This window comes from Salvia splendens, chromosome 11 (genome assembly GCF_004379255.2).
Source record: "Salvia splendens isolate huo1 chromosome 11, SspV2, whole genome shotgun sequence".
In the NCBI taxonomy this organism is placed as follows: Eukaryota; Viridiplantae; Streptophyta; class Magnoliopsida; order Lamiales; family Lamiaceae; genus Salvia; species Salvia splendens.
The window spans coordinates 32,479,409-32,490,510 of NC_056042.1; the positions used below are offsets into that span (position 1 = coordinate 32,479,409).

Genomic DNA, 11,102 nt, shown 5'->3' on the forward strand with positions numbered 1-11,102 from the left:
ATAAATTGCAATAGTAGTTGACTTACATAGTTGCATTGATGCAACAAGTATTAACGAAAACTTAAAGCATAAATATAAAATTAGTTTATTAACTCAACTTTAGGTTCGAAGCACTTTCTGCATGATTAAAGTTAGAAGCACCGGTTTCGGGTCGGGTACCCGTAATGTCGGGTACGGGAAACCCAACACGGATATCGGGTAATCCCGTTATGTTGCGGGGCGAGTATTGAGACAACAAATTTAGCTGAAATTGGGTACGGGTATCTGACTTGTCGGGTGCGGATACCCGCGGGTAACTCGTTTCACCACCCCTACCTATGCGGAGAGGGGGCCTATCTCCACTCACCTCAACGCTCCCCATGGGCCTTGATATAGGGCACTATTGCGGGCGCCAGAGAGCCGATTTTCAATTTTTTTTTAAAAAAATATAATTTATTAAAATGCATCACAAGATAAAAAAAAATGAATCACAAGATGAAAAATGCATCAAAGGCCGGTGGAATAAAATCAGTTGAATTGAAATTCTCAATTAGCGTAAAAAATCTACTGCAGTCATCACGAAACATTTGTTAATTATTGTTCCAATGATGATCGTTGGATTGATGGCTTGCAATATTGCATAGCTGAACTAAATAATTGAGGAAATATTACAATATGTTGTTTTTTGCAATGAAGGGGAATGATTCGACTAACGAAATGGAGTACAAGTTTAGTAACAAACACAAACACAAACATACAGAAACATGCATAGGAAATTCCAAGTGCTTTAATCCAAGCAAGAATGGAAAATTATTAGGAAAATGAAGATGGGAGAGATTTTAGAGTGGGAAGAGAGATAACCATCTTCTTAACATTTCCAAACACTCTCTAGGCTTGTATTCTGGTGCTGTGTGCCCTGCCCCCTGCATATATGCATTCCAACCATACAAATAATTCTAATATGTTCTTTCATTTCAAATTAAATACTATACAAATAATATTGCATCTTTATCTTGCCTTGACTGTAGCAAACATGAGGTAAGCCTCCTTCATCTTACTCTTGTATACCTCTGTGTATCTGCAAATCACATAACACATGCTTGAGTGATGAGATTTTTGCTTCAATCATGAGTGGTTACAGCAGAAATATTCACCCTGCAACTTGACCATCAACGTTCCACGCCCTCCACTCATCATACACGGACAAATTCAGTTGGCGTATCCATTTCAATGTGGCCATGTAAGGTACACTCAAGTCATGATCACCGCTGAAACAAAGAGGTGTATGAATGGTTTCACTAACCTTGTCAAAAAATATAAGCTAGTATTACGACTATGGAATCAGATTTGTGTTCACCTATACACCAAGGCTTGGAAGCCTCTATCACTCAGATTTTGATGATATTCGACAACGCTTTTTGTGTCTTTTTCGTATATCACGCTCCAGTTACATCTCTTCCAATAAGGTACCATACCCTGATTGATTGATTTTCAAGCAAATCAACATCTTAATAATGTGTTATACTCAAATTTAAAGAGTTGGGCCATGTTTTGTACCTCTCTGATGTGCAGAGCTTCTCTTACAGTTTTATCGTTAGCCCACACGTAGGAGGTCACATAATTGTCATCCTGCAAAAGAAGAGAACTTTGAGTTAGGTCGATGATTACATGAGGGCAATGTGACATGCAGAGTAGAGGAATACACGGCATGTTTGTTCATTTCGGCTGGAGAGGGATAGGAAGTCGACTGGATCATCTAATAGAGACGGTAGGAACCTTGTAGAACCACTTTGTTTTGGTTTTGAGTATTCTTCGCACGTTGGCTCCAGGATCTGAGCACCATAGATAAGCTCGGTGCACTGCACTTGATTAAAAGGCGAAGCAATCAACGTCGTCTAAAACATCAAAATCAATCGACACATGCAAAGAAATATCATTAGTGATGCATACCTGATTGATACTATAAAGAGCAGATAGACATTCAATATTATTTGGATCTGGATTCACATACACTCCGTTGCAGCTGATTCTTGCTCGCTGAAGTCATTATTCAAGACACGAAATGAAAGCATCTTTGAGCAGAAACTTCAGTAATATAAATAATCATGCTCCAAAACTACACTTGAGATATTCTCCGAATCTATAGCACTAGATTAAATTTGGTAATAAACAACGAAAACACCTCAAATTGTTTGTCGGAAATGAGTGCCATTCTGTGAGCATAAGGTATCCTTTCATTAATATCCGCATTTTTATCCGTCACTGCATTTCCAACAATGTAGCCCTGTCCCCATTCAACAAATATAGTTTTATCTTCTTAGGCCTAGAAACCAATGATAAGAAAACAAATCAACGACTCCCATTACTTTGAGAGACATTATTGGCTCTCTTCCAGCCTCATTGCCTGCAAGTTTTCGACTTGAACAAATGAGGAAACGACAAAAGAAGGTTATAAACAAAGCATAAGCATAAGCATATTTAAGTATTGAGATGCAACAAACTACCTTTAGCTATTTCAAGAGCAAGCATGGGAGCAATCTTGCCACCATAAGAGTCACCAGTAACATAGAGACGATTCTTGATAAACTCGGGATGAGCTAACAACCACTGCATTTATGACAGTGAAACCAACAAAAGAGGGTAAACTTCATCATCGCCAACAACAACAACAAACAAAAAATTGAAAAAACATGTCGAGCAAGAGCAACCTTGCGTAGAAATGTGTAATTATGTTGGGTTGAAATAGTGTCGGAGGAAGAGTAGCTTGTTGTAGTGTTGGAATATGAGAATCCAGTTCCAACAGGGTAATCTAGGAATATAATGCTGGCAACCTAACACCATCACCATCACCACCATCATGATGTAATGTGGATGAATTCAAGAATCAATTAGTTAATGTATCAAACCTTAGTCCAAGAATATGGGTTCAATACAAGAGAAGGTAAGCTTCCATCAAAGTTCTCAAAATCAAAAGCCAGTGGACCTACAATTCAACATTAAATATTCTAATTAACACCAAATCCAACACAAAACTACATTTCTCTGTGTGTTTGTGTGTGTGAGAGAGAGAAGAAGAGACCGATTTCATAAACGAGGCCGGAAAAGGCAGAGCAACCGGGGCCGCCAGTGAGCCAGAGCAGCAAAGGGTCTCTATTTGGGTCGTTTTGGGAGTCGATGAAGTAGTAAAAGAGCTGAACTTCATCATTCTCCCCAACACCAATATATCTGAATCCCACAAAACAACATCAATTCTTTCCAATTAAACAGAGAAAACAGAGTGTAGTGAAGTGAATTGAGAAATGGAGAGACCCTGTTTCGAGTTTGAAAGGCAGAGCTCCGTCGTAGCCGGGAAGGGTCTCCACAATTGTTTGTGAAGCAGCAGAGTTGAATCCAACAAAAAGTAAAACAAGAAAATGCAAGAATGGCTTCATGGCAAGCGACATTGCATTCCTAATTTAGTTCCAACGTGTCTAATTAGAATGGCTCACCAAAAATAGTGTCGGCTGCTGTTCCAAACACCATTCATATTATACTCCTCGTTCTTTGGTGTATTATTGAGCATCATTACATTGATAAAATATCTCCCTACAATCAATAAGTTAAAAATAAAAAAAAATAAAAAAAATAATAAGTTAGTTTCATCTATCTGTTATTGAGGGCAGGGTGTAAATACATAGAAAATATTGGTGACGTGGTACCACGTGGCCGCCACGTGACATGGTTTGTTTGTCCCACCAATAATTCTTTAACAAATACTCCTCACGTCCCTGAAATTTTGTCACATTTTTTCATTTTTATTTGTCCCACAAAATTTGTCACATTTTACTTTTTACCATTTTTCGTAATATATTCCACATTCCACTAACTTATTCTCGCTCACATTTTATTTTAAAATTAATATTTTAAAAGTAGGACACACATCCTACACCACTGAATATTTTCTCGTGTAAATGAGTCTACCAGCTATTTTTACAACACTATTTGCAACATTTACTATTGTGAAGCAGGATAATTACACCCTATGTATAAAATGTTTCACCAATGAAATGTTTCAAATTGATACCCTATGTATAAAATGTTTCACCAATGAAAGGTTTCAAATTGATACAAAAGTTTTAAGTTGACAAAATCATAAAAAAAGTGAAAAGGTTGCTTTAGTATTTTAAACTAATACATTCTCAATAACCGTAAAGTAAAATAATCCAATAAAATCAGTTGAATTGAATTTCTCAAATTACCGTAAAAAATCAACCACGAAACCCTAGTTAATTCTTCAGATGGATATATAATGTTTCAACATGTCCAGCTTTCTAGCTTGTTTATTTTGCTGGTATTTTGGCTTCTTTATGATTCTGCTCATTTCCTCTTCTTCCTTTTGTGCCCTCGGTTTCAAAAGGTCTTGGAGACCTTAGCGCACCCACAATGGGGCGCCCGATGGCGGCCATCGTCCTCAGACGCAGATGATGCCTCCATTGTGGGTGCCCGCCATCGTTCGCGCCCTACGCCCACACCTGATGCATCGTCCGCGGAAGAAGCGCGGACGATGGCCTATCGTCCGCGCCATCGGGCCCCCCATTGTGGGCTCGGCGGAATATGGGCGCGGACGATGACACGCGTTTTTTTTATTTTTTTGTATAAATACCCCCTACCTCAACTTCATTTGTAACATTTCATTTCACGATTCCACTCTCGAAACTCACATTTACTACGAAATGGATTCAAATCCCAATAGTCCGATGTTTGGTGAAGCGCGTTGGCCGGGTACAGAACCCGACGAATATCGGCCGTTCGACGCCAACACGCAGTACGATCCCGAATTCAGTACGGAATTGTACGGTTTGGATGACATGGAGCCGTCTCCAAACCGATCCGTCGCCCCTCCCGCCGCGCCGCCGCCGCCGCCGCTTCCGCCCCACCAAAAAGAAGCGGAACCGGCAGTGCACGTACAAGTTGCCACCTCCGGGAACTTGTGAAGAGTACGCCCCCGGTCGTACGAACTACCAGCTGGATGAAACCCTCGTATTGGCGAGGTGTTGGGTGGATATATCGGAGGACCCGGTATTCGCGAACAACCAGAGGCAGGTGACGTACTGGGAGCGCATCGCCGAGCGCTACAATGCGGTGAAGCCGCCGAGCACGTACAAGCGCCAACAGGAGCAGCTCTGCAAGCACTGGGATCAGGTGAAGAAGCAAGTCAACCTGTTTGCGTCGGAGTACGAGAAGTGCGCGAGGGAGCAGGGGAGCGGCGAGAGCTTGAGCGACGTGCACGCTAAAGCGCTGTTGTCGTAACAGTCCCTGTACGGCGACTTCAAGCACGAGGCCATCTGGGCGCTCTTGAGGGACAAGCAGAAGTTCCAAGGCGGGATTCTGCACACCGAGACGAGAAAGAGGACGAAGACCACCGAAGCTGGTGGTTACACAAGCAGCGAAAGCGGAACTCGTCCAGTGGACCTTAACCGGACGTACATGGAGGAAGAGAGTTCCGCCACACCGATGTCCTCCCTGCGTCCCATAGGCGTCAAGGCTGCGAAGGCCAAGGGGAAGGCGGCGGTGACATCATCCTCGACCGCTGCCGCGCCATCGCCGATCCCGGTCCCGGTCCCCAGCCCGATGGCTACCGCGTATGAGTCGTTGGCAACAGCCTCGATGGCGAAGACGTTGTTGCAGACGCACAAGGCCCTCAAGAAGTGTACGGACCCCGCCGAAGCCGAATATCTCCGGGGGTTGATCGATGAGCTGCGCCGGAAGTTGGGAATTGTGTAGATTAGCCAACTTAAATCATGTAACTTTTGTGTAATTAATGGAATCTTCGCCGGTTTTTAGTTACTCGTTGTGTTTTAAAATTAGTTTGCATTATATATTTGAAAACATTTAAATTAATTAACAAAACAATAGTAATAAAACATATAAGGCGCGTCTTACGGCGCCCCATTGCAAGTGGGGCTAGGAGGATAAAACTGATGACGTGGCGCGCCTTAGGGCGCCCAACTGTGGATGCCCTTATGAGGTGTTGTAGTATTTTTTTATTCCCTTTACATGTAGTATATTTTTATGGAATCATATCATTAATTAGGATAATTTGGGTTCAGCAAATTTTTTTGAGAGTATTTATAGTTAGCGAAGTGATTGCCCATGCATTACATATTGAATTTTTATTTTATGTAGATAAGCCTACCAATCCGCCATTAATACATTTTTACGGTTTGATGGAAGTAATCAATATTATTATTTCTCGATTCGTTGAAGAATACATGTCTCGCGTAAATGGGTGAAAAACGTTTGCATTTTTTCCGGCTCGATTTGTTTCTTGCAGTCATCGCCGGCTTGGCCCTATAAATCCTTTCAGTTAGTTGTGGGTTTTGATGTATTGTAATCTAGAATTAATTGAACATTAGATACTAAATTAGGTGAGTTGACTCGTCGTAGCCTCGAGCCCCGACTGGGTGAGAAAAGGATGGAAAGTTTAGTAGTTCCATGAACAAAACAGTGTAAATAGTGTTTAAATTAGATGATCCATTTCTAATTTTGATGGAGTAGTATTTAAAATCAGGTAGGAGCGAAAGGAATAAGAAGCGGAAGCAGTTAATTTAATCCAAACAAACTACTACTCTGTATATAAATGAAATATTGAAATTGAAGAAACTCTGCTTCGAATCGACAACACAACACAGTGTAGAGACTAGAGAAGAAGATGAAGTGCGGTGTTTTTGAAGCTGAGACTGTTTAACGAATTAAATTCAGAGAGAGAAGAATGAGTCGTGATGGAGTACGTACCAAACAAGCCAGCACAAAGCCCAAGACAGAGTATCAGTTCGGCGTGACTAAAGAGTTCAGTTCGGCACAACCAAAGAGTTCGGCCCCAGCCTACAGCTCGGTAAAAGCCAACTCATCAAGCTCTGCTCTCAGGTCGGCATCAAGCTCTACTCTCAGATCGGCAAAAGCTGCTCGGCAATAATTCAGCAGTTCGGTCTCAGTATTCGACCGAACTAGGAGATAGTGGACTCATGCAAGATTTCCACCTCCACTACACCGACGATCTATTTAGTGGTGTCAAGCAGTCATTAACTCATGCAGAATAGTGGACCCATGCAAGGTCGCCACGATCTCCACGACATCCACTACCTAATAAATGCTGCATGCCACGATCTTGGTTCACTGTATAAATAGAACCTAGGTCAGATAGATAGCTTCTTCTTCGGTTAACTTCTGTAAAGCTCTCTAGAGAGAAAATAGCAAATAGCAAGTCTGTATTGTTAGCTGTAGAAAACAGATCAAGCAATACAACTCTGCCCTCTTTTCTTCCCGTGGACGTAGATTTACCTCAGTAAATCGAACCACGTAAATCTCTGTGTCGTAATTTATTTTTACGTGCATTAATCACCATCGAAAATTCGCCGATTCATCACTGGCGCCGTCTGTGGGAAACAGAGAACCAAATTTGTGATAAAGCGAGTTTTTGATCCTCTTCTACCAAAAAAAAAAAAATGCATACCAGATCACATAACACCCGTGCCTCCGTCCGTGATAACCATGAGGAAGCTAATCCAGCAGCCCATAGGCCTGGAAAGCAGCCTCGTGAAAAATCTACTTCCAGTTCTCACGGAGAAGGAGCAAGCCGCTCAAAAGGTCCACACACCGAGTCTTCCCAGCAGCCTGATTTGAACGAGGCTGTCAAGCTGTTCTTGGCCGAGAAGCAGGAGGAGTTCTTAACCTTCCTGCAGAAGAGCCAACAGTCGGAGAAGACAACGGCGGATTCTCCCTCCTCATCCAGACATGAAAGTCACTACCGCAGTAGTGACGTGTCTTCCAGGAGAAAGAATCCTCAACCCCGACATGTTCCTCCTCGGTACCGGAACCACAGGAGAACTCCATCTCCTCCGTACCGAAGAGATGTCGGGTTCGCCATGTACGGAGCATTAAAGACTCCATTCTCGGACGACATCACCCGAACTCCTTTGCCGCGGAACTACCGGACACCGTCAATGACTTATGACGGGCTAGAGGATCCTCATGACTTCTTGGGACGCTATCAATATAATATGGCGAACCAGGGTCTCAATAGGTCCACATGTGCAAGCTGTTCCCCGAGTTGCTCATCGGGAACGCCAGAAGGTGGTTCGACAGCCTTCCTCAAGGCAGCATTAGATCCTACCGAGATCTCATGGATGCTTTCCACAGGAGGTTCTTTCAGAAAGCGGAAGCCCGAATCACTTCGGCTCAGCTGCTTTCTATACGTCAAGGTCGCGACGAAAAGATCAGCGACTTCCTGACGAGATTCCATAAGGAATGCCTACAAGTAGATAATCTCAATGATCTACTTGTCATCTCGGCATTCCAAAATGGAATCCTGCCCGGAGCTCTCTACAGAAAGCTCGTGGAGTGCGGTCCGCAAACAGCTCAAGAAATGTGGGACATTGCGGACCAGTTTTCTCGTGCGGATGAGGCAGACCGTCGAAAACGTCGTTAGACAGCTCATCCCAAGGAGACAAAAGGAAGCCCGATCAAAGCGACCAGGTGCTTCCTCGCCGAACTCCTTTTGAAAGAATTCAAAGGCACCAGTACAAGGCAGATTGGGACCACGTCTCAATCCTGAGAAGCCGCCCGCTCAGTTCGTACCATTAAACAAGTCAAGAGCGAAATTTTCGAACTACATTCCGATATGTTCGAAAAACCAAAGCGGATGACGAAATCAGCCGCACGGCGACTTCAGGATCAATATTGCTCCTTCCATCAAACCCACGGTCACGATACCGAGGAGTGCCGAGATTTGGCTGCAGGTATTGACGTTCTTGTGAAAACAGGAACGTTAAAAAAATACCAAAGCAAGCAGCCGAAAAAGAACAAAAGGCAGAGAAGTGCGAACTGCAATCCTCAGGATCCGAAAAGACATGAGGATCCCGAAGACGACGACGAGCCGCAATACGATGGAGTAATCCTGACTATTGATGCTCTCCCAGCCGGAAGACTAAGTCGTCCCTAAAAGCAGAACGCAGAGGTTCCAATCAAGAGAACCAACACATAAAAGGCTGAAGAAAGACGAAGTGATTACATTTTCAGATGCCGATCCCGTCCCAGCCATCTCTCCTCACCAAGACGCTATTGTCATCCAGCCGGGTGGCAAACAAACTGGTCCACAGAGTATTTGTGGATACAGGAGCGTCAGTCAGCATTCTTTTTAAAGAATGTTTCGATAAAATGGAAGTGGATCCAGCTCGGCTCAGTCCGGCTCCACTTCCTCTGAAAAGTTTCGCCCAGGAGGACACCCGCCTGAAGGTATTATCAGCCTTCCGATCACGGTGGAAAAAGCGCCTACAAGCTCCAATACGATGATCGAGTTCTTTGTGGTGAAAGCTCGGTCTCCGTACAACGTCATCCTGGGGAGGGACTGGCTCAACACAGTTCGGGCCGTTTGCTCTACTTATCACCTCACCATCAAGATCCCCACTAAAGGTGGGATAGCGGTCATCCGAGGTGATCAAAAGAGAGCAAAAGAATGTCTGCAGATTGCGCTTAAAAGTGCCGAGCAATCAGTTCGGCACCATCAAGCATAGCAATCACAGCAACCGGAGTCGGAGGCAAGCGAGATGACCGAAGTCACTTCAGAGCCGAACTCAATGACCGTTCAGTTATACGAAGATGATCCATCCAGAACGGTCAAGGTCGGCTTCGCAGGAACGCCTCTACTCCGGGAAAAAACATTCAGCTCCTCAAGGAGTACAAAGATGTCTTTGCATGGTCCGTTGGACATGACCGGAGTGCCCCCCGAGGTAATCACTCATCGGTTAAATATTGATCCTTCAATCCGGCCAGTAAAACAGAAGCAAAGACTCTTTGCGGCAGAAAGAAGCCAAGTCATCCATGACGAAGTCCGCCAATTACTAAAAGCGGATGTACTATTCGAGGTGAAATATCCTTCTTGGGTGGCCAATCCTGTGATGATCAAGAAAAAAGGAGGAGGATGGCGGATGTGCATAGATTTTACCGATCTAAATAAGCACTGTCCCCAAAGATGCTATCCCCTTCCGAACATAGATAAAAAGTAGAAGCTTGATAGGCTTTGAAATTTTTTGTTTCTTTGATCTATACAACGGATACCATCAGGTTTTAATGGCATGAGATTGACGCTTCAAAACGGCCTTCATACTGATTTCGGCATTTTCGCTCTATAAAAAGATGCCATTCGGTTTAAAGAATGCCGGAGCCACTTATCAAAGGATGGTAGACAAGCTTTTTCGGCACCTGATTGGAAAAGGAGGTCGAAGTGTATGTGACGATATAGTCGTCAAGAGCAAAAGCACCTCGGAGTACGAGCACAACCTCAAGTCCACTCTCAACGTGCTCAAGAAAGCCAACCTCAACTTAATCCCCATAAGTGTACCTTTTGTGGTTAGATTCGGGAAAGTTTCTGGGTTGTTGGGTTTCAAAAGACGGACTCAAGCAAACCCCTCAAAAGTTCAAGTCGTTCAGAACATGGCAATGCGAAGTCCATACATGACGTGCAAAGGCTAACCGGATTGTCTAGCCGCACTGAGTCGATTCCTTTCCCAAGCAGCCGAAAAGCAACTGCCGTTCTTCAAGGTGTTGAAAAAGGCACCAAGTCGAGTGGGAGCCGAGGACAGAAAAAGGCCTTTGACGAGCTCAAAAGTTATCTAGCCGAGCTTCCTCTATTCTCTCTGCTCCAGCCGAAGCCGAAGTACTATTCTTATACTTAGCGGGCATCGGATCCAACCATCAGCGCGGTGCTTGTACGAGAAGAAGGCCTAAAGCAGTTTCCCATCTACTTTACAAGCCGAGCATTAAGAGGTCCAGAAACAAGGTATCAACCTCTGGAAAAAATTGCTCTGGCGTTAGTAAATGCAGCAAGGAGACTGCGGCCCATACTTCTATGCTCACAAGGTATGCGTCTTAACGATCTACCTCTTCGGCAAGTTTTGACCAAGCCAGAAGCATCAGGCAGAATCGCCAAGTGGGCTATAGAGTTGGGAGAGCACACCAATTGAATATCTACCTCGGAAAGCCATCAAGGGGACAAGCCTTGGCAGATTTTCTTGCAGAAGCGAAGTTCGATCAAGCAATTCCTGTTATTGCCCGAACAGAGAATTCTGCCAATGCCGAACTAGCAC

The 11,102-nt window shown here is 43.9% G+C and overlaps 1 protein-coding gene across 1 annotated transcript; it reads right to left on the reverse strand.

Moving 5' to 3' along the window:
- Positions 1-573: 573 nt before the first annotated feature.
- Positions 574-3,509, reverse strand: LOC121756284 (serine carboxypeptidase-like 7). The gene is made up of 14 exons (XM_042151785.1): positions 3,289-3,509; positions 3,059-3,204; positions 2,886-2,962; positions 2,688-2,810; positions 2,484-2,586; positions 2,346-2,383; positions 2,162-2,263; positions 1,930-2,016; positions 1,683-1,838; positions 1,537-1,608; positions 1,337-1,455; positions 1,134-1,247; positions 997-1,057; positions 574-902 (listed from the first exon to the last, which is right to left on the reverse strand). Exons 1-14 carry the CDS (start codon positions 3,420-3,422, stop codon positions 819-821), a joined length of 1,416 nt encoding a protein of 471 aa, XP_042007719.1. The 5' UTR covers positions 3,423-3,509; the 3' UTR covers positions 574-818.
- Between the last annotated feature and the right edge of the window lie 7,593 nt (positions 3,510-11,102).

Coding starts and splice junctions, on each gene's coding strand:
- LOC121756284 (XM_042151785.1), bottom strand. CDS start 3,422: ATGTCGCTTGCCATGAAGCCATTCTTGCATTTTCTTGTTTTACTTTTT. Junction 2,811..2,885: donor ACCCATATTCTTGGACTAAG/GTTTGATACATT, acceptor TGATGGTGTTAG/GTTGCCAGCATTATATTCCT. Junction 1,058..1,133: donor GTTGATGGTCAAGTTGCAGG/GTGAATATTTCT, acceptor TGTGATTTGCAG/ATACACAGAGGTATACAAGA.